Source organism: Coffea arabica, chromosome 7e, assembly GCF_036785885.1.
Source record: "Coffea arabica cultivar ET-39 chromosome 7e, Coffea Arabica ET-39 HiFi, whole genome shotgun sequence".
NCBI classification, from domain to species: domain Eukaryota; kingdom Viridiplantae; phylum Streptophyta; class Magnoliopsida; order Gentianales; family Rubiaceae; genus Coffea; species Coffea arabica.
The window spans coordinates 20753123-20780361 of NC_092323.1; the positions used below are offsets into that span (position 1 = coordinate 20753123).

A 27239-nucleotide genomic window follows, 5' to 3' on the forward strand; every position below is an offset into this window, starting at 1 on the left:
AAAGAATTAAATAAAATTGTAGGGTACCATACGGAGCCAGAACCAAAACCATAAGGAACCGAAATCAGAACTATGCGGTTCTGGTTCTACCTCTTTGAAGAACCAGAACCAGAACCATCTTATATGGTGCGGTACTGGTTCTACCTCTTTGAAAAATCAGAACTGGCGGTTCTGGAACCGTGGCCATGCCTACGTCTATTGATGCTCAATCTTGTATCTGTATGCAGCAGGATGATTGATTTTCTAAGTCCATTTGCTCGATCCACACCACCCCACCAACCACCCCCCCCCCCCAAAAGAAGAAAATTCCTTATCTGGTCAACTTCTTTTGTTATTCTACTATAATACCGTAGTACCCTTTCTTTCTTGTGTAACAATGAGCACAAAGCTAGTCGCCACAAACCAATCCTAATGTTCCCCCAACCAATTCTAAGATTGAAATTCACACATCTATCATTCCCACTTCTTTATTGCAAAATCGCAAAAGACGTTAGTTAATAGTACTAGTATTATTCTCCAGATTGTGTGGTGTCGATGAAAAGCCCGACGATGAAGACAGAATTGTGTATACATTACTAATACAAATCTTCCTAGTACAAGTAGTCATGCTATGAATTAGATGCAACAGAACTCTCCTACAACCTAAATCAAATCCTATCCATCCCAAGTGTTTGATTCACAGTTCACAAACAAGAAAGGGACACTACTATAATACCGTAATACCCTTTCTTTCTTGTGTAACAATGAGCACAAAACTAGTCGCCACAAACCAATCCTAATGTTCCCCCAACCAATTCTAAGATTGAAATTCACACATCTGTCATTCCCACTTCTTTATTGCAAAATCGCAAAAGACGTTAGTTAATAGTACTGGTATTATTCTCCAGATTGTGTGGTGTCGATGAAAAGCCCGACGATGAAGACAAAATTGTGTATACATTACTAATACAAATATTCCTAGTACAAGTAGTCATGCTATGAATTAGATGCAACAGAACTCCCCTACACCCTAAATCAAATCCTATCCATCCCAAGTGTTTGATTCACAGTTCACAAACAAGAAAGGGACACTGCCCAGCCCACAGAAAGGGACTGTCAAAATTCATCTGTATCAGAGGCGGCTGAGCTGGAACATATAACAGTACACCATTAGTCCATCTAACTCACAAAAAACCAACCAAACGTTTGGTATAATTTTAGTTTAGTCTTCAAGCACAACAAAAGTGTTCTCCGAATTGAAGTTCTTGGGCAGTAGCGATCAATGGCTTTGGCTCTCCAAAGTGCGCATTAGTACAACAGAGCTTGTTTAGACACCCATGGTTTTTTTTAAAAAAAAATTTTTTGATTGATGTAAAGTAAATGTAGATCCTTCCTTGTCTTGAATTTCATTTGTCCACAAATTTCAAGTAAATTCCTTTAAGAGTAGGACCAAAGAAATAATTCCTGTGCTTGGATAGGGGATTGTTTTGGCACAATATTTTTTTAAAAATTATTATAATACTTTTTTTATGTACAAAATGTGCTTAAAATGCAATCAAAATAATTTTACAAAAAAACCACTATTCAAACAGTTTTTGTTTTTGAACAAAAATTCGTCTAGACTATTAACATTATTGTCTTGAATTTGCTAAGCCCCCCTCTAGAGTACCTAGACCGAACTACATCACAAACAGGAAACAACTAGAAAAGATCACATAAATATATTGGAATCACAGTTGTTCTCAATGTTGATACTCACTTTACTTATTCAAGCAAAACCCAGAAAAATTAGATGCCTACAATCAAAGTAATCAAGCCACATTTAGTTTTGGCCTACAAAAAAAAGTACAGTAAATGTTAACTGTTGGTATAAAAAAAACAGGAACTAAATCGAAAAGACCAATTTGGTGTTGCTTCCTCATCAGTTTCCTTGAGTTGGTTATGCTAATCATCATTGGCTTTAAACTGTCCAAAAATGGTTGATTTCTAGGAACCATGAAGTTACTAAGCACAGTTGTTCTCGTCCTTGTTAAGTTGTGAGGAGAAGGTATATAAGACCTTTCAAATATTCAACTATTTCAGATCCTCCAAGCTTTGAGCTCCCATACACTCTATCGACAAAAGTAATTGGAACCTGTGAAGACAAAAAATCGATTTCAAATATCTCCATTAACACAATAAAACACAAGGAGGAGATGCAAACCAACGAAAGAGCCAAAACTAAGAAGAAATAGTTCATCAGAGATCTTAAAACCAAATGACTAAATCTCATGTGTAGTTAGAAGCTATAGATATTTGCCAAGAAGAAGATGATAATCAACCCATTAAAACTAACAGACCAAATGATAAGCAACAAGAGATCAAGTACCTCAGCAATGTTGTAACCTTTTCGTGTAGCACGAACAATCATCTCCATCTGAAAAACATATCCTTTACTCACGCATGAGCCTATAACATCTTCAAGCACGGATTTCCTATAAAGCCTTTAGGCAAAATAACAGTTGTTAGCTAAGGAAGTGGAAGCTTAGGCAGAAGCAACTACAGCATTTGGTATATTGGTTTACCGGAAAGATCCAGTTAGGTCTGATACACCAGGCCAAAGGAGTGTCTGTGCAAGGACATTTGCTCCCCTGCTTGTCAATTTGCGCATCAGATTCCAACCATGCACGCCACCTCCTTTGACATATCGTGTTCCAGTAACTATATCTGCACCCGTCTCCATCTGCTTCCTAAACATCAAAACATATTCAGCTACTATACTTCTAAAACTTGGTAAAATTAAATAAAATTCTAATACTTGAGTTGAAAGGTTCTTACTTGATGAAGTTTGGAAGATATTTTGGCTGTAAAGCAAGAAAAAGAGATGCATTAGATAACAAGTGAAGCAACATATAAGCTAAATGAACACCAATAATAGTTCCACTGATATATAGGCTAAATGAACATCAATAATAGTTCGAGCGGAAGCGAAAAAACAAATAAAACACATGCCTGCAGAAAACCTCAAACACTCACACATTTAGTCCAAAAGCGATGCAATACAAAAACTAAAAATTGACCCATGTAGTCTCACTGTGCTCAAAGGCCCTAATTCAACAAAATAACTTTCTGTTAGAACTCAGTTTTCCAGTTTGTTAAACACTGCCGCATATTATCTTCTCAACTTATCAAACTTACACCCAAGGTAAAAGACCAGTATCAAAGCAGCTAAAACTATTATGATTACTAAATGCACTGTAAAAGAGACAGCTCACCAAAAGTTTATTAGAAATGGAAATACACTTCAGATCTCCCAATCATTTCGTAATCTTCCACCAACCTCAAGCTCAACCCCAGAATAAGCTGCTTTCCCCCCTTGTTCACACCAAATCCTAAGAAAGCGAGGACAAAATGTGTTTCTTTTTTTTCCCCTCCCTTCCTCTTTTTCTTTTTGGAGGCACAAAAATTGGGGTGAGGACTATCTTTTTTTTTTCTTTTTTTTGGTGGCGGCCTTTTTGGTTTTTTTTTTTTTTTGTGGGTTTGTGGTTGGTGTTTGGGGGGGGGGGGGGGGGGGGGGGGGGCGGGTTTTATAGAGCGTCCTCCTCATCATTCTAGTGAGTAGGAGTGCACTTACATGGTGAGATAAATCAGCATCCATAATGACCACAAAATTCCCTGAGGCATGCTTCAGGCCATGGATGTAAGCCGTACCTGAAACTTAACTAAATTAATGATCCCTTTTGCTAGTTCAAAAACTTAAACCAAGGCCGGCCAAAGAGATACCTAAACCAAGCTTCTTAGGTCTAGCCCTCAACAGCTGGATTAGTAGATAGCCTTACATAAGTAGACCTTTCAAAGAGATAAGCATAGGCAAAGCATCAACAACATTGCGAATTAATACTAAAGAGGACTTACAATGCGATCCTCTCCATAGACAGATTGCAGTTGTTTAACAATATCCTGAGTCCCATCTGGACTTCCATCATCCACAACACTAATCTCAAAATTGACATTCCTAGCCAGGTAAGGACCAATTGTCAGATACAAGTATAGATCATGAAGAGAATGTTGTTTGTCATTGTTTTAGTGTACTGTTTTTCACATCTTTAAGTAATATCTATCATCTAATGTCAAACCAAAACCTATGAAGCACAATCTCAAATAGTTAATTTCGTACAACAATTTGGTCCATGTTATTCACATATTCAGTTGCAAGTCCAAAGCTTCACCTTCTTACACCTAATGGTTCCCACACCCACTCATAACTATAGAGCTGAATATGCTCACGGCTAATCATCTAGAAGTTTGAGTGGACAAACAAGCAAACTTTTTCACAGCAAATCAGTTTTAATCAGCTTATCCTGGGCATATGTATAAGAAAAACTACACTTTGTTACCAATTACCAGTCATGATTGAGAGAAAAAAGTATCCATACAAAATATGTGCTACTGTGTGCATTGCTTATCAATTTTCAAACAATTCTGAAGCTAAGATTTTGATACTTCGCATGATATCTAAATCAAATACCCAGAAACACTTCTTTCCAAATTGTAAGTCAATCACACACACAAAAGCACAAATAATAATAATAATAATAATAATAATAATAATGCTATAATAATAGAAAGACTAATAATAATAATAAAAGCAAAGAACTGTTCCTGTGTAACATGGAGATAATTATTTCAGCAGTTCATAGATGATTCTGATGACCAAGTAATAAGCTGTAAGATCAACAAAAACACTTCATTCAAATAAACATAAATAAACCTTTTGATGCATGCAACAAAAGATTTAGAACGTGAAATGAAAAATTCACAGAAGATAAGTGTAAAAGCCAAAAGTGCAATGAAAGAAGCCACTAGACAAACAAAGCAGAGGCAATGGAACATGCATCATCTGTTTTATACATATATTCACAGAAAAGGAAAAGGAGAACATGCATCATCATGGATAACTTGGTAACGAGAGAGAGAGAGAGAGAGAGAGAGAGAAAGAGAGGGTACGGGAGATGCTTGAAGATGAGATAAACAAGGAGAGCAATGTTGAGGCGCTCATTGTAGGTGGGGATGATTATACTATACTTATTGCTATTCTCCTTTTGCTCATTGCCCATATTCTTTCTGCATCAAAATCCCTCCAACCCCTAGAAAGCGCAAATTTTTATTGAACTGGGTTAGAGAGAGAGACGGAAGGCAAAAACAAAAACACTTACAGCTAATGCAAGTTGTAGGTAACAACTGTTAGTATTTCAATTCAAACTAAAGTTCCATCCTATTAGTTTTGGTTGTTTGTGATAATTCAACCCTCTAATACGTTAAAGAGCTATACCCAACAATCCACTTGTCTCAGACTGAGCTGGAAAAGATGGAGCTCATGTGTTCTTCTCAGCAGCTTACTCCACTTAGGTACTTGATCCCATCAACCAAATTGGATAGCAAAACAATTTTGGTACAGCTTTAAAATGCATATTTTTCTACCGCATAAGATTTTCATTTAGCTCATTCTTCTACTTGTCAAATTATGCCTCTTCAATTCCCTTTTGTGTCAGCCGAATTTCCAAAAGCAGTATAACTATCCTAATTCCTTATCAGTGAGCAATAGCTCTAACAAATTCTTAAAATTTGACGGAATAACACGACCGATCTGATTAAAAAAAATCTTCTTTTAGTACAATATGAAGGAAGCCCATCTTTTCAAGTTCAATTTCAATTAGTTCAAGTAAATTACATATTTCATGCTGAGTAAGAGCAGTAAAATATCACTGATGTCCAAGAATATATCCAAAACTTTTCGATACGGGTTGGTAGCTGCTGTAACTACGTGAGACTGTTCGAAGGAATAGCTCTAACATAAGGTACCCAAAATGTATAAAACAGTCAATAACGATTACACAAAGATTCCCATACAAATTCAGCTCTCCATCTAAACTAACTGAAGAAGCGTAATGAAAAGCTAGGAAATTCAATCAGTTTAACAACTTGAACTGAAAATCAGAAACGATCTAATCTTAAAGACGGCAACTTTATATGGTTTGGAAGCTTGAATTATGCGCAAATGGCCGAGACTTTGAGAAGACAATTATTGGGTTTAGGGCTTCGAATTGGGAGTTTGATAATATTAACGAGAGAAGTTCTCTCTTCTTTCGTCTCTTTCAAAAAACCGAGAAAGCAACTATTGATGAACGAGTGATAGCCTCGTGGGAATATAAAAGTCAATCCTTTGTTACCCGTGTTAATTAATGAACTGGGCGGGTTATTTGGGCCTGGTTTTTATCCATTTGGATATGAGTTTGACCCTTGAGGCTAACCTAGTGGTCATTGACAATCTGCGTTAGAAGCTTGCTATGCTTGTATATAAGTAGTATAGTCCAATGCGGATTCTCCATCTCCTCCCATCATCCCTTGTAAAGTTTTAGATTAACGTTTAATGTACATATATTTTTATATGATCTAACTTAAATTTACACCACATTATCTGTATTCACATTTGAAATCTTTTATATGTATCATAGATGTAGACCTCCTTGTATATGAAACGGTAATCCAAAAACTGTTTACTTCATTTATGTGCTAGTATTTCATAACATATTCATTTCTTGAAGGTAATTGCTCTAGTGTTTTTCGAATAATCAACGATGACAACAATAAAGAAGCAGACTACTCACAAAGAGTGACAGAGATCAAAACATCGATGATGATCAATTCATCCAAATAATTTCAAAGAAGTTCAAAAGTAAAATTACACTATGCTGTTAAGCTTTAGCTACACTGGCAACACCAGGATCGCCACAGCACTAAAGTGAGAAAAATTTGAACCGCAGTTACTGAAATATGGTCCACAGATCAATCTTCACCAAATCTTCTTAGAACATAAAAAGCTAATCAATTTCTATAGCTCAATGGTTAAATTAACACAACCCTGACAGAAAAATCCCAACTTTAGCAGAGAAATACAACGGCATTACAAGAAATGAATCCTCAATAATCTAAGACTTACAAAATGGTCAATCCTCTCTTAATTAACCCCTAATGCCTCAGGTGGCCCAAATCTTTTGTGGCATTACGCGAATCACAACTATTACAGGAAACAAGAAAAGGAAATTAAAAAAATAAAACCCAATTTACCAAAAGATTAAAAGGGCCAGTATCACTGGCATACGACAATTATAAATTAATTAAAAAAAACTCAGAGAGAGATCAAATAAAAAGCCAGAGGAGTATAGCACCTTCGATTTAGAGGGAAATGGGAGAGGTCGGAAAATGTTTAGAGAGAGGAGAGATGAGGAGGGTGGTGGTGGACGATGATGACGTTGGTCCAACACGCGTTGTCTGAAGAAAGGTTTTAAGGTGACAAGGAATTAAGGGAGAGGCCCAACGAACGCAGGGTTTGTTGGCGGTATTACTTCTCCACTTTACTCTTTAGTCTTTTCTGTGTTTCGGAAAATTTTTACGCTACTATAATTGCTTTGATTAAAATAATGGTACAAGGCTATTTCTTTTTGACCCCTAGAAGTTTGCTAATTTCTAAAAACAGTATACTATTTCACTGTAATAATTTATTAAGCACGTACAAATTATTGTGCTTGTGATACTTAACACGTTGAACTCCAATTCATAAGTTTTCCTCTCTCCACATCTAATTGATAGACTGTATTGTAAACCAACTCTCTTGATTTTGGTGAAATTTTGCATGATCGAGTGATTACATCAACTAATACTACTGAATCTAGCATCTTATTTCTATTAATCAAGTGTAGGTTGTAGCATTCCTGTACAACATTTGAGTGATACAAAATGGGTCAAATGAACTTGATATTGGAGAAATTTTTGGTTTTTCATCCATGACGATGGGCTAATTAAAATTGTAATAGCCTCGTGGGAATATAAAAGTCAATCCTTTGTTACCCGTGTTAATTAATGAACTGGGCGGGTTATTTGGGCCTGGTTTTTATCCATTTGGATATGAGTTTGACCCTTGAGGCTAACCTAGTGGTCATTGACAATCTGCGTTAGAAGCTTGCTATGCTTGTATGTAAGTAGTATAGTCCAATGCGGATTCTTCATCTCCTCCCATCATCCCTTGTAAAGTTTTAGATTAACGTTTAATGTACATATATTTTTATATGATCTAACTTAAATTTACACCACATTATCTGTATTCACATTTGAAATCTTTTATATGTATCATAAATGTAGACCTCCTTGTATATGAAACGGTAATCCAAAATTTGTTTACTTCATTTATGTGCTAGTATTACATAACATATTCATTTCTTGAAGGTAATTGCTCAAGTGTTTTTCGAATAATCAACGATGACAACAATAAAGAAGCAGACTACTCACAAAGAGTGATAGAGATCAATACATCGATGATGATCAATTCATCCAAATAATTTCAAAGAAGTTCAAAACTAGCAGTAAAACAATACAAATGCAACAAAATTTAAAGTAAAAAACTCTAACACCTTCAGAATACTATGAATGTGGAGTATGTCGAAACCATTTAAAAGTTTGTAAAATTTTCAATCAGTTAAATTTGAGAAGTGTATGTCCTCTTTATCATGTACTCTTTGGAATTTTTTAATAAATAGGTCAGAGTTTATGTCCAACCTTACACCGTTTCTAGGTAATTTTTTATTAAAAAAAAGAAAACTATTTACTTTCACAAATTCTCATAAACTAAAAGTAGTTTTAATATCTTGTTATCTTTTCTTCATGCGGGCCTATTTGCCATAACACGTGGACTTGCAAAATTTACTTTGTCCTGCTTTTTATTTTTTTAAAACCCTTGTTAAATTTTGCATAACCTCTTATTTTCAAGCCAAAACCATTGCCATTACCCTTTAGTTTTTTTTTCTCCAACTCGAAAAGCCTTTTCCTTTTTGTGTTATTCCTACTAAAGTAAAAATATAGAGAAGCTAATACCTAGTTAGTAGTAACTATTAACTAGTAACTAGTAATGGTCTCTAACCAAGTAAAAGTCCAAGGCCCAAGGCCCCAAGCAATAAAAAGTTAGGAAAAGATTAGGAAGCATGGGCGGGTCAAATAGCAGATCTCACTTGTACGCGGCCACAGTATTAACTTTCCCTATCCTCGCCGCTAGGTGAAGACACAGTTCTCCTAGCTGAACCACAACGCAGCATCTTCCGGCGGCAGCCAACGGCGAGGATATACTTCTCTACCTCTTTATTCGGTAACGTTACTTTATTTTATCTCTCTCTTCTCGCCTTTTATTTATTTACTTACTTTTAATCTCACAAATTTCAATCTCTTGTATGCATCTTTGTTTTTTTTTTTTTTGCTATAATTCTTAGAATTGATTGTACACTTTTATTTTTACGTTTGTACTCTTGTATGCATCTTTGTTTTTTTTTTTTTTTTTTGCTATAATTCTTAGAATTGATTGTAAACTTTTATTTTTACGTTTGTCTACGATTTTTTAAATTTTTTTTCTAAGCATTGTGCTGGATTTACTGGTATATAGTTACTGCTAATTAATTTTTAGTAGTTTTCTTGCTGGACTTTGGGTTTAGGGTTTTGCGTAAGGAGCATAGCAGGAAATAGCAATAGCAATGAGTCGTAGCTTAGGTATATCGGTGAAGCTTCTACACGAAGCCAAAGGACACATCGTGACCGTAGAGTTGAAGAGCGGAGAGCTCTACAGAGGCAGCATGGTTGAATGCGAAGACAATTGGAATTGCCAGCTCAAGAACATCACTTTCACGACTAAGGTACTCTCGTTCCAATGTTATTCTGCCCTTCATTAAGAATTGTGAAAGTGCTTTTCTGTTTCCGGTGTCTTTATGCTGCTTTTGAGCTTCGTAATGCCTTTTTCTTTCACTTTGATTCCAATGCATGATGGGCGGAAGCCTACGATGATTTTCTGTGGCAGGAAAATTGAAACTATGGGATGTTAGTAAATTGGAACTGAAATCTATTCACTCTTTAAGGGGGTAACATGGGTTGGGTGGTGAATGCTATTCAGAACACGGGGACAGTCAGTTGTATTTGTGCTCAAAAATGATTTATATAGGTTTTCCTAGTAAGAATTTCATGTTTGTGGCAAAAGTATTTTAAAACTATTATTGGCAATATGTTCTCATATAACAGAATTCTATCCAACTAAATTCCAGGTCGTGTATTTTCTTTTTTTAAATTCTTTGATCTTACATGCAAAACCGTTCTTTAATATGTGTTTTTTTTTGTTGTGGGTTAGGTCTTTAATATGTGTTTTTATTGCAGATTTATGCATCTTATTTTATGACGTGTCCTTTAGGTGTCAGATGCACGTCTCAGATTTTACAACAAATTAAGTGTATTCTGCACACATGCTTTAGAGTTCACAGAGTGTCAGGACTACTTGGGGTTGAGGTTGTAAGGAACTTTTTGACCTGTGGATGCTCATTTATCACACTTATTTTAACTGACAGCTGGTTTTAAGAGTATTCCTCCCTTGATAATTTCATTAAAATTGGACCTGTCATTTTTGACATTCATAAGCAATTATTTCCAGTGCCATATAATTTCTTCTACATCAATGGCTACAAAATGTAAGATCTCTTTTTGAATTGTTGATAGCTTATGAACAATCTCTTATCCTTTCATGGATCTTTGAAGCACTGATATAATTTACATCTTCAGCCGCCTCAATCCTGATATCTTCTTTTTTGAACCTCTGAACTGAAGCAAATTAGCTTCAAGACTTCAATTGTTTTTGATTACCTATTCCAGATATGGAGTTGGGTAAAATTTCATGCGATTCAGTAAACAGAATATAAATTCCATCGTTGCTAGATCATCTATATAATTCGGCGAAGAATGAACTAATAGTGGGATTTTTTGATAAAATGTTTTCTGATTCTCTCAACTGCTTTCTGAGTTCTGATTGCGGGTAAAACAAATTTTTATCAGGTTTATGGTGATTCCAGATATGCTTAAGAATGCTTTAATGTTCAAACATTTAGAAGCTAGAATCAAGGTGCTTTCCCAGTTTGCCCATGTGTATTAGAGTGTATTTGTGACCATCACAGCTCTGCTTACACTTTTTATATTATCTTTTGAAGGACAAGGGTTCAGCACTTGGCGTTGGATGGGGACGTGCTGTTGCCATGAGAGCCAGGGTAAGATCTATTTCGTGACTTTTGCATCTTATACTCCAAGATCATTTATTTAAATCCAAAAGTTAGGAATGACACACCATATCTTTATTGTAAGTTCTGAAATGCATTATGATCTATTGTCAAGAAAAGGCAATGCTGGATGGCCTCTCTAGAACTGGGATTTAATAAATACTGTAAAACAAAGAAAATTTAGTTGTACGGAGTATGTAAAATGATTAGCTTGGAGAAATATATGGGGTTACAAATTAAGTTTTGTGGGGTGAAGTTTGCCTGACTGTGCCATCCGTGTATGTAGGCTCAGGCTGCTGGTCGTGGATGTCCACCTGGCAGGGGCGTTGTGCCACCTGTAAGGAGGTGATCATTCCATAATATGATTGTAATCTTAAGAGCATCAAAGCTCGTATATTATGCACGGGAGATCATCAAATCCATGTTCCGCAGCCCAATTTGGTATAGGATAATATTTGGCCTTTGAGACCTTAAGAATTATGTACGCTTTTGAACTTGGCTAGTGCTCATTTAGAGACGTGAATGGTTTTCCAATTTACGCTTCTGTTTTAGCTGATTCTAAAATTTGATGTAAACCAAATCGATTGGCTGTCTGTTAGTCATGTAGCGAAAGAAGTCGATGTGGGAAGTCGTATTCCGCTGTAACGTGGAAATAGCAAATTGCCTCCATCCGTAATTACTTGTGCGGATGCAAATAGCGAGCAATGCAATAAGCTTTTTGAAAAGGATGGATCCAGAGTTTGAATGGTTATCAGGATTGCAAAGGCTATGGAGGAGAGGTTAGTTTTTGGTGGTGAAACGTAGTTGATAATCCAGAAATGCGTGTACCCTTTCATTAACCGCTGCCCGGGCTGCTACGGAAACACCTTTTACTGCCTACTGGTTGGAAGATCCAAAACTTCGTGGTTATATTGAATGAGCGGCTATTAGGCAGATTATTTATGCCTCTGACAAATTGAACTACCTTTGAAGTAGAAATTAAATTATGCGAATTGGAACCCTATCCAACTCATGGCCCTTTAAATGAAATGGAGCAATTCTAACTCAGATGTTTTTTGGCCCAATGTGCACCAAAACAGACATACTGCTTGAAATTCTCCATTTTGGAAAATCTTTCCTCTTTCGTCTACTGATTGAGGGCTATGACGAGATATAGCCTGGATTGTACATTCCTACTCCGTCTATTTATGCTCACTCACTATATCTGTATGCAGCAGGATGATTGATTTTCCAAGTCCATTTGCTGGATCCAGTAGCCAAAAACAATATGTGACTGACTATCTGGAACAGTTGCAGGCTACATTTCGTTTCCGCCTTAAAATACACTCCTTTTTATGAGTGATGGAGCAAAGGTGTTTACTTCTGCATTTTCAAAAAGTTTTAACGCCTTCTTAAGTTGGTGGATAAAGGTGTAAATATCTGATGCGAACAAAATTACGGTTTAAAAGATTTTTTTTTTTTGGGGTAAGGTATTCCACCTAAGGTTAAGTGGGTTTTCACTTTCAGTGCTTCAAAATTTTAGTGTCCTCAGATTTGAGTGCTTCAAAATTTCAGTGCTTCAATTGCCACGTTAAGTGGTTTTGCTTTAAAAAATATTCAGTCGGGTGCACGGTGGTGGTTCAGTCCCTTCCGAATTACCTTTGGACTTCTTTAGCTCCGCCCCTCCCCCTAATGTAGGATAGAATAGATTTATCGTCTCCGTTAAAAAATTTTTTTTTGGAGACATAGAAAATAGACCAGTGAATAGTCATCAACCGTCTCCCTCCTCCTGACTCACTGGCTCGCTTCTGCTCGAATTTCTTTCGCTGAACTTTCATCGAACTCATCTTGACCTCTGATGATGGAAATTTGATTTCGCCGAAGATGCGTTTTAAGAAAAGTTGTGTTAGCAAGAAGGGTACTTTTCGTATCTCTTTTCTTCTTCGCCTGATGCATTTGTTTTCGAAAGTAGACTTTTGTAAGGATATTATTAGCAAAAAATTCCTAATTTTATGTTTCACACCGGCCCCCTTCCTCTCGATTCACTCGAGATTCAGGTTTTGAAATAACAGCAAGTTATACAATAATACCTTCTTTTGTTATACTACTATAATACCGTAGTACTCTTTCTTTCTCGTGTAACAATGACCACAAAGCTAGTCGCCACAAACCAATCTAATGTTCCACCAACCAATTCTAAGATTGAAATTCACACATCTGTCATTCCCAAAAAGGAAAGGACTTCTTTATCGCAAAAGACGTTAGTTAACAGTACTAGTATTGTTCTCCAGATTGTGTGGTGTCGATGAAAGCCCGATGATGAAGACAGAATTGTGTAATAAAAATCTTCCTAGCACAAGTAGTCACGCTATGAATTAGATGCAACAGAACTTCCCTACAGCTTAAATCAAATCCTATCCATCCCAAGTGTTTGATTCACAATTCACAAACAAGAGTCTCTGGGGCCCATAGATTAGGACCATTGATTGGATTCAACACAGGTTCATAACTCTTCATGTATGTACTCTTCCAATAGAAGGGTGCCACATTTTTTTCTGGTTTGTCACGTCTCCTATTAAAAGCAGCAACTGCATGGCCATATGGGATTTCCCTCAGTTGCCATTTTCTACAAGTGCAGGTCTTGCTCCCTAAATCAATGACAAACTGGTCACCAAAATGACAGCATATCTGATACTTCATTGTGCCAGCATAATAGCAGATGCACATGCATTGCTCTTTCTTGGCCTTCTCAAGAATGTCAAAAATTGCTGGACATAAGAGATCTGACCAATAAAAGGGCAAATTAGATATTGAACATAGTGTAACTTTAAAAATGATGATAAAAAACAGTAAGCAAGTAGCTTAACCTTCATGCTTGGACATTGCCTCTCTATTCTTCTCCATTCTCTTCAACAAATATAAGTAAATAGTTTGCAACATGCCTATGATGGGCAGTGATCATGCCTTTAAAATAACTGAATTAAAAGATTCACACATATTATTAACCAATATATCGCAATCCAATCCAGTCTTGAAATGAGCCCTAGACCAAGTATTAGGGTCCTTTTCATCCAACCATGTATATGCATCCTTTGATTCTTGCTTCATCATCTCTATTTCTGCTTTGAACTGAGTCATATATGAAGCCCTTGCACAGCTCCAAAGCCTATCTTTAAGAGCAAGACCTCTATGCATTTGCTTGAAGTTAGTATAAAGGTGTTGGACACAACACCTATGCTCAGCTTGTGGAAGTTTGTCCTTAACAGCCTGAACTATACCCTGTGCAACACAGCACAACAATCACATATGCCACACTAATATCAATAGTTTAACATAAATAGTTAATGGGTAACAAATTAATAAATACTACCTTCTGTTTGTCAGTCATAATGCACCATGTACTAGAGTCTGAAATTTGTAAATCTTGTACAAGTAATCCTAAAGACCAACTCCAGTTATCATAATTCTCTACCCCAACAACTGACAAAGCCAACGGAAACATTTTGTTATCACCATCCATTCCAACTGCTAATAAAAGCTGCCCACCATATGGACCTTTTAGGAAGCAACTATCTAACCCAATCCACTATCTACAGCCAGCTAAAAAACCTCTCTTTATTGGTTCTAAGCACATATACAGCCTTCTAAACCTAGAAACACCATCTTCATCTATATCAGTCTCAACAAACACAGTAGATCCCGGATTTGCCCTCCTCAATTCACCACAAAATGTTTCCAACATGGTGTACTGTTTGTCATGGGACCCCTGAATAGTGTCTCTCACTTTTCTAAGTGTTCTATACCCTTACTTAAGGCTGAAATCAATATTTAACTCCTCAGTTACTTTGGCCATCAACTCATGCACTGTCATAGATGGCGCTTTCCTTACCTCATCAACAAATAGTTTGCTAGCCAACCTAAATGTCATGTTTTTATTGTGGAACACTCTTCCACAAGTGTGCTCATCACTAAGTGCTTTTATTTGAAAGGTGTTTTCATCTTGCATTTTAGACCCAAATAGCTGCTAGTCACAATTTCTGCATTTCAGTCTCACCTTACGTGTGTCATTTTTCTTGAAACACACATCTCTCCCATCCATTATTGCTTGGATTCTTACAGCCAACCTGAATGTAATGACTGATGTGAACTTCTGACCAACTTCAAACTTTGGTTTCTTCATGTCTGTTAACTGGAAATTTAGGCCTCCTTGTCTTACTATTCCCATCTTCATCAGATTCACTTTGACTCCTCAATTCAAATGAACCATCCAAGTCATATTCTGATTCAATGTCATCAATATTAATCATATCAGGGTCATCACAACAGTTAATTTCAATGGGTGGGTCTCTCTTCCTTCCTGGCTTCTTCTTTCTTTGCTCACTACAATGAGAAGGACCAAGTTTATTGCAATGCGAAGGGCCAGCTTCATGTGCACCTAGGTCTCCTCCAATAGTTTGACCAATTTTGATGGCTTCATCTAATATGTCATTGTCTCCCCCTGGATCCTCATAGTCTGAATCTGCCATCTTCTCATCAACATTGACTCCATTTTCTTTCTCTTCTTGTCTGGCAATATCACATGATATTTCCCCTACACCACCTTCATTGCTGGCTGCCTTTTGTGCATTTTCATTGCAATTTTTACATTCATCTTCTTCTCTGACTTGTGCATTTAAAGCTTCATCATAGCCTTCAACATCTTTTGGTTCCTTTGCAGCATCACTCCTATTATCAGCTTTCTCTTCTACCAAAATTTCAGTTTCAGTCGCTTTGCTATTCACTTCTTCATATTCTGGTTCATCTTCAGTAGCAGCACTATAAAAATCCTCACTTTTTGGTTCAACATCAGCACCTTTTCCTTGCTTGCCTGCAGTTTCTGGTGCTATTTTTGGCCCATTACTACTGTCTAAATCTTTAGAAAACAAATTCGGTACTCTCGGTGTCCAGTTGCTACTACACCCTTTTGTAGTGTCTAAATTTACTGGATGAATGTCAATATTTTCTCTACCATCTTTTTCCACTTCATCAGGGTCTATACCCTTTTCTATGATTATAATATCACTGTCTCTATCCCTTTCGGCTTCATCTCCCTTAGCTTGACTTAAGGGTGCTGCAACCTGTGGATAACCTTGTGAGAAAACACTAAGAAACACTTTTGCCACCCTATGTGGTGGTAATATGTTCACCATCATCTCACAATCCCTATCACACATACAAAAGACCAAGCCTGTATCCAATGTCATCCCTGGTAGCAGATAATACCACCCAAAACCATCTTCTACATCATACCCAAGTCTCTCTCCACATTTGTCTAGAGCTACTAATGACCACATTTTTGGGTTGCATCTGCCTATAAAATCAACCCTTCCCCCTATATACTGCTTGTTAGGAGAGTCTGTGAAGGTCCCTTGATGGTGTATCTTTAAGGAGAAAGGTTCAGGCCAAATTCCACTATCACCATTTCCTGGTTCAAAGAAAATTTTTTTTAATTCAATAATTAATTTTTTGACACCTTTTACAGTGAATCGGGGACCACAATGTCTTTAATACAGGGAACATTAGGGTTTGGACAAGATAAACATTGACTTAAAAAAGACCCCAAATCATTTTCAAGCCCATACATTCGACATTAAACAATTTTGTCTACCATAATTTATCACTAACATATAACATATAGAGGTCAATCTGGCCCTTTTTACATTCCACAATATCACTACTAAACCTAACCGACAACAATCAAATAACCCAACTACTATATACGCTATTATCCAACAAGCAAACAATGACCGTAATATCATTTCTCTTACTGGGGGCGGCCTTTCTCTTATTGTTCTTCAATGGCAACCTCATTTCTCCATCAAACCCTCTTCAATGGCGATCTTGAATTTCCCATGTTTACAATAAATTTCACCTCTGACTCACGGTCACTATCATTTCAAGGGTATAGACTAGTAGAAATTTGATAATGTATTGTTCACACCTTTTCTCTCTCTCTCTCTCTCTCTCTCTCTCTCTCTGTGTGTGTTCAAATCCAAGGTGAAGACAGCAGAAACAAAAACAAAGCTGTTTCGGCTTATTTTGCTTTTGCCCTTATACCTAACGGGCGAAATTACAATTATGTGCTAGCTATTTTAGTTTTCATGACTTATCTAGTCTCACTAACGGTGCTTGTTTTGCACGCTCGAAGAACCCTAATGATTCTGTGGAGTCCGTCAACGATTTTACTTAATTGGGACGGATTCAGTAGTTTGGGGACTTAAGTGTCCAATTTACAAGTTTAGGGATTGAAGTGAAAAACAGAGTATAGTTTAGGGGGTCAAAAGGAAATTTACCCGGTTTAATTTGGTATCAAAGACAGAGAAAGAGGATCCAAGGCATTTTAAAAAAACGCGGGAAAGCCAAGCCAAGCTGCAAATTCCCGCCATTTCATGTTACTATTTCCGCCCCCAACTAAGCAAAACACCAAAAATAAATACAAAGTCCACGCCTGCTACCGCCGCCGCCGCAGCAGCCACCGGTTTCCTCCTGAAATAGAGCTCCCATGGCTGAAACTCCAAAGAAAAGATCCAAACAAACCCCTAAGCACCAACAGCATGATCTATCTTCCTCAAATGCCATTACAATCCCTGCAACCCCAGTAGCCCTAGAACCCACCCCTGTCCGCCGATCTTCCCGCCTTTACACCACCCCAACAGCGGCCACTGCTCCACCTCCTCCACCACCACGTTTCACCCGCCGTAAATCCCTCAATTTCACAACCACCACCCCCACCCCCATCCCCAAAACCCCCAAGAAACCAGCTCCCCAAAGTCAAGAAGATGCTGCTAAGCAGATTTCGCCTATATCCCCCGATCGATATGAAACTAGGAGAAAAAGAAAATTAGATGAAGAAAAGAATGCGGGTCTTGCGAAAAATAAGGATTTGAAAGGGGGGAAGAAAAGGGTTTATTATAGAAAAGTGGTTTATGATGGGGGTGAGTTTTCTATAGGGGATGATGTCTATGTGAAGAGGAGAGAGAATGCTGAATCGGATAATGAGGATCCTGAAGTGGAGGAGTGTGTGATGTGCTTTAAGGCTGGGAGGGCGGTGATGATTGAGTGTGATGAATGCTTGGGGGGATTTCATCTCAAATGTTTGAAACCACCTTTAAAGGAGGTTCCAGAGGGGGATTGGATTTGCAGGTTCTGCGAGGCAACAAAGTTGGGGAAAAATGTTGAATTGCCTGTGCCACCTGCAGGGAAGAAGAGGGCTAGGACTGCTAAGGAGAAGTTTCTTTCGAGTGATTTGTGGGCAGCCCATATTGAAAGGTTTGGAAAACACTTTTCCAACCAATGTTATGTTTTGATGATTATGCCTCAACTGGTTAATGATTCCTGATTACGTTTACACTGGTGATTTTTGAATATCGCATAGTATGTGGAAGGAAGTGGATGGTACTTATTGGTTTCGGTCTCGATGGTATATTATTCCTGAGGAGACTGCTGCTGGGAGACAGCCACACAATTTAAGGAGGGAGCTTTACAGGACTAATGAATTTGCTGATGTTGAGGTAGTAACTGCAATCCCCTAATTCACCGTATAGGTTCACTTTTTCCAGATGCAATTGCTTATGCTTTCATGATAGCGTACTGCATATTTATAGATGTTGGAGAAGAACAGGTTTATGCCATGATTTTTGCATAATGTTTTGCATAGTCCCAAAGTGTTGCTCAGTATTGTATGCTGTGTTTCTTTTTTGTAATGCTTGGATAACTGTATATTGCATTGTTAATTACCATTGTGTACTGAGACTGTTTCTTTTATGCACATAGAACCTGGTAAAGAGTAGTTTGTGGGCATTTCGTGGAATGTAACAATTGTTTTATGAGATTAAACAAAGGCTGTTGAGAGTCTGGATTTCTCTAACTATGAAGGCATCATGTTTCTAAGGGGTTCTTTTAGGACACATGGAATTTTCTGTGTTGACATTGACTCTGTAGTACTTGTTTCTCTAGATGGAATCTATCATTAGGCATTGTTATGTTATGAACCCTAAAGATTTTAGCAAGGCTGCTGATGAAGGAGACGACGTTTTCCTGTGTGAATATGAGTATGATGTATGTTGGCACAGTTTCAAACGCATTGCAGAAATCTCAAATAATGAAGAGGTAAGTGTTCCTAAACTCTGAACAACATAATTGGGGATGGTAATGCTTTTGCATTGGACTTGATTGAGACTGATATATGCTTTTATGATTAATAGGATGCTGAAGAGGATGAAAGTGATAAGGACTGGAATTCTTGCGAAATTACGGACTCTGATTCTGAAGATGACACAGACTATAAAAAAGAGAAGATTAATGGCTCCCAGCGTGGACCCTCATTTGGTCATTCATTGGCTGCTGTATGATCTTTCTTTTTTTTTTTTTTTATAAATCTCCTAAGTACTTATTGGTAATGGCATCTAGTTGAAGCTGATAGGCTGTTTTAAACTCTCTCAGAACTTGCGGAAGGGGCAATTTTTTGGACTTCAAAAGATTGGGGCAAAGAAAATACCAGAACACACAAGATGCCACAAACAAACAGAAATTGGAAAAGCAAAAGCTATGCTTCTACTGGCATGCTTACCTAAGTCTCCACCTTGTAGGAATAAGTGAGGATGACTGCAGTATATTGTTTATTTCTTGTGATTCTTTGGTTATCAAAAGATGACAGGTCATTTGATGTAGAGAAATGGAAGAAATAACTGCATTTATCAAAGGAGCTGTATCTGATGGTCAATGCCTCGGAAAATGTCTTTATATTCATGGAGTTCCTGGAACTGGGAAGGTAAGATCTAGTAGCTATTATTGCAACAACAGTCATATTGGTTCTAGACAACACATTAAAGTTAGCCACATAATGGTATAAACTTATTCTTGTTGTTGCCAACCAACAGACAATGACTGTCCTTGCAGTAATGAGGACCCTAAAAATCGAAGTTGATTCTGGGAATATCAAGCCTTATTGCTTCGTTGAGATCAATGGTCTAAAGCTAGCCTCACCTGAAAATATCTACAGAGTAAGGTTTTTGACGTTTAATTTATTTAGGACATTCATCTATTGCCTGATGACATTCTCTTCTTTAATTATCTTCAGGTAATCTATGAAGCTTTAACTGGACACAGAGTTAGTTGGAAAAAGGCTCTACACTTATTGAATGAGCGATTCTCAAATGGGACGAATTGGGAAGAAGAAAATAACAAGCCTTGCATCCTACTCATAGATGAACTTGATCTTTTAGTAACCAGAAATCAATCGGTAATTGGCAGGAGATTTAAGATTAGCTACGTTAACATCAGCTTTCTACAAAATTTAGAAAATTTTTTCACCCATAACCACCTTGTTTTTCCTGTCCTGGCTTGTAAATCACAGGTTTTGTACAACATTCTTGATTGGCCTACCAAGCCACATTCCAAACTAATTGTGATAGGTAAACACCCACATTCTTGATTGGTTCAACATGGCAGGCACAATTTGATGATAACAAAAGAATGGGATTTAGTATTTCTGCATTTTGAATATCATTCCAGGTATAGCAAATACCATGGATCTTCCTGAAAAGTTGCTTCCACGCATCTCGAGTCGGATGGGCATACAGAGGCTTTGCTTTGGGCCCTATAACTACCAGCAGCTTCAAGAAATCATATCTAGTCGCCTCAAAGGAATTGATGCTTTTGAAAAACCAGCAATTGAATTTGCTTCTAGAAAGGTTTTTTTTTTTCTCTTTTTATAAATGAATTATGTTTATGTGTACCTCATAAAGAGTTCACCTGCTTTGAAGCTTTCATTACTATTGGTGTTTATGTTTCTAAATTTAGGTTGCTGCTGTCTCTGGTGATGCTCGCCGTGCACTGGAGATATGTAGGCGAGCGGCAGAACTTGCAGATTATCGCTTAAGAAAATCACAATCACTTAATGATTCCGCTGGTACAAGTGAGACCTCTTAGATGTTGCTTTCATCAATCTGAAGATATTTTAATTAGAATGCATGTCAATCCAGCATCGGATGAAGAATTGTACCAATAGAGAAAAAGGAATACCAACTTATTGGCTCTTGTGCTTCTCATTTTCAGTTAAGAAGAATCTGCATAAGAAATACCCTTGAACTATTTCATGAAATTTGGCAATAAATCTTTTCCATTTTTGTTTTCATCAAATGAATCGACAATTTCTAAGCACTTTACAATATCCAGATAGACTGCTATGAATTGCATGGGCATTTGCTATCCCGGTTCAGAATGATCCGTGAAAGGACATATACAGTCCATATAACCTGTAATCAGATCTGAAAATAAAGCATTTCATGGTAGATTGTGTTGCAAAAATTTTATGGCATGAAATTCAGTAATATTGCTTATTCTTTCTCTAATCCAAAATTGATGAAGCCAAAGTTTTAGTGTCCTTGAAGTTTCTGCAAGATATCATGGTTATGCAAGTATTGCCATTTTTCATCTTTCAGCATTTACTTATATCATCGAGTATGAGAGGCAAGATAAGAGCAGGCTGGCCTTCTATTCAACTTTTGGTAAATAAAAGAATTTAAGACAACAATTTGTGAAATGATGGACTTGGTATTGGCCCACATAAAGTACTTTCTGACTCCTATTTTTTATTTTTACAATGTTAATATTGTAAAGATTTCTAGAAATGCTGGCTAATTCCTTAGAATGTAGATGTGTAAAGTTTTAGTTTGGTTACAGAAACTTATTAGGCTAAAATGCAGGGAAAAGAGAGTCAACGATGAAAAATTTGCTTCAGGATTTGTGGAGACATATAGGAAAAGAATTTAGACATTGATGAAACTTCTGCCTGTCCTACCTCTATCTATGTGGCTAGATAAGTGAAGTGATGTTTATAGTACTTGTCGAAAGACCTGGGGACATTGACAGCACAATAACATGGCTGGTATTATGTGTATTTTGTGACACCTTTTCATCAGAGGCAGGCAATTTATTTGAAGATTAATAGTGATAAGTTGCACACTTAGAATTGGTGATGTGATAATATTTAGGACAAATAGACATCAATAATCTCGTTTTCTGCAACAGATGGCTTTAAGATTTCAGGTCTGCACCTCTCTTTAGATATACCAAATTGGATGTCCAATAGCTTCTTATGGCATCTAAGCCTCACATGATTTGGTGAACGATTTGCTACCTGATGCTGTAGTCAGAAGTACAGTTTTACACTAAAATCAGTTTCTGTCCTTTTTGAAAGAGAAAAAGTACAGTTTAATCCACAATGTGAAAGTAGTAAAAGTACCTGTAGTTACTGCAGTTTTATTAATGATTTTGCAGTTTTAAGTTCTCAAGTTTAAGATATTTAAATCCTGCTTATTTGTTCCACGCCAGAAAAATGTGGATTCACAGTTTCTTTGTGAACTTATCAGGTTTCAATGAATCAAAACAGGCACTAATATAGGCTTAAGGCAGTCAATTCAAAAGTTAAACATATTTCATACTATAAAATTTGTTTCAAAGTAACTAACCATTTAGTGACCTTGTTCTCATGATCTTGTCGTCTGAGATTTTCTTTCAAGTCATCCCAAGTAAACCAATTTGTGGGGTTTTTTGGTATTACTGCTCATGCAAACCCTAATAAGGCTTCTAAGCATCACAATGAAGGTTGATTCATTTACCATTAGCTGTCAATTCTTTTGACGAACTTAAATTTTGTGTAAATTGAAGAAAGGTAATTTGCATCCCTTAAACATTTAAAGAAAAAATCAAAGCCATATCATCGGGATATTTGAAATGAAGCAAGCGATGTATGAAAAGTTAACAAAAAAGTCTTTGTATGGAGCTGTAATGACACCATATGCTGGTATTACAGTTTTCCTTTTGATCTATCTCTACACCTTCTCGCAACTAGCTAATGAACTGTTAACATCGACCACCAGCTTTGTGAAGATAGATTCTGTCAGCTAGCAGGTGCCAAAGGATTAAGTTAACTACCTTACCTTACAGCTTTATAGCTGTAAGCTTCAGTGAGGACATTGAAGAACTAATTATTGTGATCTACACTGTCTTTTCTGTTGCACAACATCTACTGTCCCTTCTTGATGATTGATATAATATACATACATATGTATATATGGTCTTCATTTATAGCACCTAATGATGAAAAAACCTGGCTTTGCTGAAATAAGCAGGCAATTTTACCCCCGTTCCTTTAGAAATTTTGGGGTTCAGGATGTACATTGTGCATTGTCCCCTGTTCTGCCTGGTATGCTAATGTTGGTGATGAATAACTAGAACTTCAAATGTGTAGAATTCATTTCATTAAGAACTATGCCTGGTCCTTAAAAACTTGTGCTCAGATGACGAACCTGCATGATGCCATTTGTTCAGGAAGAAGTCTTGTTGGTGTGGCAGATGTAGAAGCAGCAGTAAAGGAAATGTTCCAGGCTCCTCATATTCAAGTAAGTATACAACTGTGAAGTATCACGTGAACACTACTCCATTACAGTTTTTAGAGGAATACATCAGTGATGTCAAGGAAATGCTGTGCCGCTGTCTTGAGGGTGGATCCAAGTATTTGATGGTACTAGTTCCCTGACAGGGCTTGAGTAATCAAGTTATGGATACTAATGAAGTCTGTTTTGATTGAAATGCAACTTGATACAGCTGGCTTATTATTAGATGTGGTCATAAAAGGCCAAAATTTTCTTCCTTTTTTTTTTGAGGCTGGGAAGGGAGTTCTGCCTTTGTATTCTTTAGATCATTAAGTGGTCCATATTTCTTTGATGTTCACTTATTAACTGCAGTTTTCTTTTTATAGCTAGTCTATACATTACTTACTGGAGAACCACCATATACACTGCTCATACAGGCATTATTTATGTATTGACTTCGTTCGCAGGTAATGAAAAGTTGTTCCAAACTGAGCAAAATATTCTTGGCAGCAATGGTGCATGAACTGTACAAAACTGGAATGGGTGAAACCAGCTTTGAAAAGGTTATATGGACCCTTTCATTCTTTGATTTTTATTCTTCTTAGAATGATGGTCATGAATACAGCAGTACTAGTATTGTTGTTGTTAGAGTTAATGTTGTTATTACTATCATTTTTGTAGTCTTACTCCTTGCTGCTGTGCTACCATCTGAATGCCTGAGTTATGCATCTTCACATGGTTGCAAGCTGCCAATTGCTTCCTTGGCACATACAGCGCTATCATATTTTGTTTGTCTTATCTATTACTTTTTCTATTACCACAAGATAGTAGATACAACTTGCTGTTTCTTTGTGATTTATTTTTGATTCCGCCAAACTGTCCTTGGGATTTCTTTTTCCTTCTTTGTTTTTGGATGTGGCACCAGGAGTTGGGGAAAGGGGATGGGGGATTTAGCTTTTTCGGGCTGTTAGGGTAGCTTGACTATATTGTTTGGTATGAAATCTGATATTCTGCATCCAGCCTCCAGCTGCTGCTGAGAGGTTGTTGAATGTTAGTTGATGCCACAGCAGCAGCTGGAAAGTAAAAGATTACATTCAGTGTCATTCAAAAATTGAATCTTCCCATTTTTATCAGGTTTTACTGTTTCTGTTTTGTGTTGACTTTTCTTTTAAGTTTTTAAAGATTTTTTTTAAATTATATTCTGTGGGAGAGGCTATAATATTATATTGCTCTTCAGCATAATGTCCGTAAATGCTTGCTGTATATGCAGTTGGCAATGACAGTTTCATGCCTGTGTACAAGCAACGGTGAAGCATTTCCAGGATTTGACACACTCTTTAGAGTTGGGTAAGATGCGTAAATAGTTGTATTTCCTTCAATCATGTGAACCAAAGTATATTGTCAGCCATATTCTTGTAGACCTTGTATTGAAATGACTTCATTTATGTGCTCAAAGACACGAAATAAGTGTGACATTTGTGTCGTTGCCATGTATGCACTTACTAATTAGCAAAGAAGATTTAGACCGAATTTGAAGTTCTAATGTGCCCCAGAGTTAAAGTTGAGGAATTTTCTTTTCACTCCTTGTGTTTGATATTGGATCTAAAAAGGATTTCTTTGTTTTTGTTCCTTTCTTCTGTAGTTGAAAAATCAAAGACCTTTTTTCCGTGTTACCTTGATCATTCAGAGGCTTATTGTTATTGATAACATAAGAGTGTCTCTGTACATTGCTGGAATTTGCATCTTCGTTTCATTTTAGTGAGCATCGAATTCTCCATTAGAAAATTATAGATGGTGAAAAAACTTGAGCTGACATGTAGTGAGGTAATCTATGTGTGTTGAGTCCATGTCAGATGAATTTAAAACCTATTTACCTCTAGTGTTTCTAATATTGTGGCAGATGTAAGCTTGGGGAATGTCGAATTATATTATGTGAAGCGGGAGTCAGACACAAATTGCAAAAATTGCAACTCAATTTCCCAAGGTCAGTCATCACCAAGCCCTTTGTTTTAACTGAATAATCATTATTCCTCTGAGCTTACTTTCCCAACTTTAACAAGTTTCAATTAACTGCTGTCTGATACTGTGCTTGTGGCATCCAGAGGTCTTGAAAAAAAGTGTAATCCAGTTTTACTAATTAGGGTGTCTAAGAGCCAAAGGCAGAAAACTTTGTCAGCTTGGTCAATACTTGTGATTTTAGTTGAAGACGTATGTTCAATGCCACATCATTGCAAATCAAAATACCGGCCATCAAATGGATAAATGGATTGACTGGTGCTGACATAGGATATCATTTTGTTACCATTCAGTTAGATGACTCTCCTGCATAGCATCTCTTGAAGCTGGCAATTGTAGAAAAGAAATAAAAATAAAAACCGAATTTAGGTGTGTGGGAGACTACATGACAGGTCGACAGTTACGTTGTCTATGCCTCTGATTTGATATTTAGTTTGTGTAACAAAAATTTAAGATGACAAATATAATTGGCCTCATTCAGGATGGAACTAGTATAATGGTCCAAAGTTTGTGCCTGCAACATTTCAATTTTTCATATACAATGAATATATGTGCCTGCAGCATTCCACTTTTTTGCATCTGAATATTATGTACATTGAAACTAGATTACAGTCCTGATGTTTCTGTTGAATTTTGCAGTGATGATGTGACTTTTGCCCTCAAAGACAGCAAAGACCTACCATGGTTGGCTAAATACCTGTAATCACAAATAGTGAGATGCTAATGCATTCTTTCCCGCTTGTGTACTACAGATTTATTCTTTTTACGTTTTCTAAAACCCTCTCAATTTTGCAAATTCATTTTTATTTTGGGATCTAAATCCCTGTTATGATTGTAGAAGTGGGATTATAATTATCGGCCTTCCACATGGCAAGGCACTTATCAGATGTGCACTTCTTAGTTTTGATAGGCATTTATATATGCTTTTTCCTGCAAATGACTAAACTTTTTATATCGAATTGATGAGTATTTAGTTGCAATGAATTTTAGCGTCAGTGCATTGGGTGTTTCTTGAAATATTTTAACGGAACTTTATCATAGATGTTTCTGAAAAAATCTACGGGTCGGGATCCGTTGCTACAGGGATAGGGTGGCAAGGATGGAAATGTGAGGTGTTTTCTGGTGTTTGGATTGGGTACTTATTGTTTATCTAGATCTGTTTTATAGAAACTAGTGTTTATGTAGCACCTTGCCTGCATTAGCACCTTTGATGTCTTCGCTATATCCATGATACACGGTTTATCTTTAAAGAAAGGGAAATAAGACTCCCATGTCTGTAGTCTTTCAGGTCGACAAGGCTTCTGGACCATCTAAGTAATGCCAAGAAGCTTTTCTGTATTTTTGTCATCACAGCACTTGTGCTGCATGGAGTCCAAGTTCTACTTGAGCTAACAATTTCCTGTGTCATCTTTATCCATTATGATATTAGGCACAATGCAAATTTCAGATCCTTTTATTCTCAATAATCTTTAGCACGTCCAAGGAGAGGTTTTGAATTTGAACCTTTAGAACTTTAGTGTTAGTATGTGTTTTTGCACTCAAAATGTCAATGCAAGTTTGTTTCTAATCTTTTCCAAAGTGAAACCATACTTGTCTCGCTGTTAGGAAATTCTGTTATGACACTGGGGATACCCAAGTAATTATCAAAGGTCATTTGTCGATTCCTAGACCAGAAGAGAAGATTAGGCTCTGAGTCTGAGCATGTGGGTATGTGTTCTTGGAGAAGAACATCTTTCAT

At 36.9% G+C, this 27239-nt stretch overlaps 4 protein-coding genes and 1 non-coding gene across 10 annotated transcripts; 3 read left to right on the plus strand and 2 right to left on the minus strand.

Annotated features, from left to right (window-relative positions):
* Positions 1-1715: 1715 nt before the first annotated feature.
* On the minus strand, positions 1716-7385 carry LOC113702229 (dolichol-phosphate mannosyltransferase subunit 1-like). 4 transcript variants are annotated; one of them, XM_072059641.1, is made up of 10 exons: positions 7188-7383; positions 6959-7036; positions 4966-5105; positions 3874-3973; positions 3742-3775; positions 3593-3669; positions 2797-2822; positions 2544-2708; positions 2348-2462; positions 1716-2113 (listed from the first exon to the last, which is right to left on the minus strand). In XM_072059641.1, exons 3-10 carry the CDS (start codon positions 5073-5075, stop codon positions 2009-2011), a joined length of 732 nt encoding a protein of 243 aa, XP_071915742.1. In that variant the 5' UTR covers positions 5076-5105; positions 6959-7036; positions 7188-7383; the 3' UTR covers positions 1716-2008. The 4 variants fall into 4 exon arrangements, with proteins under 4 accessions (XP_071915742.1, XP_071915741.1, XP_071915744.1 ...); XM_072059640.1 differs by lacking the exon at positions 6959-7036 and having other exon boundaries at positions 7188-7385; XM_072059643.1 differs by lacking the exons at positions 3593-3669; positions 3742-3775.
* A 2221-nt stretch (positions 7386-9606) lies between these two features.
* Positions 9607-11670, plus strand: LOC140011285 (small nuclear ribonucleoprotein SmD3b-like; the record flags this gene model as incomplete). Its single annotated transcript, XM_072060068.1, has 4 exons — positions 9607-9692; positions 10873-10939; positions 11025-11081; positions 11377-11670. Coding segments are annotated over 4 exons (273 nt in total), but the record flags the coding sequence as incomplete, so codon positions are not given.
* A 1835-nt stretch (positions 11671-13505) lies between these two features.
* Positions 13506-14811, minus strand: LOC140011286 (uncharacterized). Its single transcript, XM_072060069.1, has 5 exons — positions 14679-14811; positions 14440-14624; positions 14076-14348; positions 13937-13976; positions 13506-13852 (listed from the first exon to the last, which is right to left on the minus strand). The coding sequence occupies exons 1-5, from the start codon at positions 14809-14811 to the stop codon at positions 13506-13508; spliced, it is 978 nt and encodes a 325-aa protein (XP_071916170.1).
* LOC113697983 (origin of replication complex subunit 1B) lies at positions 14310-26496 on the plus strand. 3 transcript variants are annotated; one of them, XM_027217622.2, is made up of 16 exons: positions 14321-18377; positions 18484-18619; positions 19065-19217; positions 19313-19453; positions 19551-19702; positions 19779-19878; positions 19988-20110; positions 20188-20349; positions 20464-20521; positions 20622-20800; positions 20910-21018; positions 23442-23512; positions 23953-24048; positions 24756-24832; positions 25386-25469; positions 26141-26496. In XM_027217622.2, the coding sequence occupies exons 1-16, from the start codon at positions 17611-17613 to the stop codon at positions 26202-26204; spliced, it is 2472 nt and encodes an 823-aa protein (XP_027073423.2). In that variant the 5' UTR covers positions 14321-17610; the 3' UTR covers positions 26205-26496. The 3 variants fall into 3 exon arrangements, with proteins under 3 accessions (XP_027073424.2, XP_027073423.2, XP_027073422.2); XM_027217621.2 differs by having other exon boundaries at positions 14323-18377; positions 20910-21024; XM_027217623.2 differs by lacking the exons at positions 24756-24832; positions 25386-25469; positions 26141-26496 and adding an exon at positions 24167-24744 and having other exon boundaries at positions 14310-18377; positions 20910-21024.
* On the plus strand, positions 19125-19202 carry LOC113700279 (small nucleolar RNA snoR28). Its single transcript, XR_003450621.2, has one exon. It is a non-coding gene; the product is annotated as a small nucleolar RNA snoR28 (small nucleolar RNA).
* Positions 26497-27239: the final 743 nt, after the last annotated feature.

What these genes read in the sequence shown, in the direction of transcription:
- LOC113702229 (XM_072059640.1), bottom strand. Translation starts at nt 5,075, where the DNA reads ATGGGCAATGAGCAAAAGGAGAATAGCAATAAGTATAGTATAATCATC. An exon ending in CTCATCTTCAAGCATCTCCC is followed by an intron (nt 3,974 to 4,965) that starts GTACCCTCTCTT and finishes TTACCTGGCTAG; the next exon opens with GAATGTCAATTTTGAGATTA. An exon ending in AAGGTTACAACATTGCTGAG is followed by an intron (nt 2,114 to 2,347) that starts GTACTTGATCTC and finishes TTGTCTTCACAG; the next exon opens with GTTCCAATTACTTTTGTCGA.
- LOC140011286 (XM_072060069.1), bottom strand. Translation starts at nt 14,811, where the DNA reads ATGTTGGAAACATTTTGTGGTGAATTGAGGAGGGCAAATCCGGGATCT. An exon ending in CTTAGAACCAATAAAGAGAG is followed by an intron (nt 14,625 to 14,678) that starts GTTTTTTAGCTG and finishes GCTTCCTAAAAG; the next exon opens with GTCCATATGGTGGGCAGCTT. An exon ending in GGCAATGTCCAAGCATGAAG is followed by an intron (nt 13,853 to 13,936) that starts GTTAAGCTACTT and finishes TTTATTGGTCAG; the next exon opens with ATCTCTTATGTCCAGCAATT.
- LOC113697983 (XM_027217621.2), top strand. Translation starts at nt 17,611, where the DNA reads ATGGCTGAAACTCCAAAGAAAAGATCCAAACAAACCCCTAAGCACCAA. An exon ending in TTGAATTTGCTTCTAGAAAG is followed by an intron (nt 20,801 to 20,909) that starts GTTTTTTTTTTT and finishes TTCTAAATTTAG; the next exon opens with GTTGCTGCTGTCTCTGGTGA. An exon ending in GACACACTCTTTAGAGTTGG is followed by an intron (nt 24,833 to 25,385) that starts GTAAGATGCGTA and finishes ATATTGTGGCAG; the next exon opens with ATGTAAGCTTGGGGAATGTC.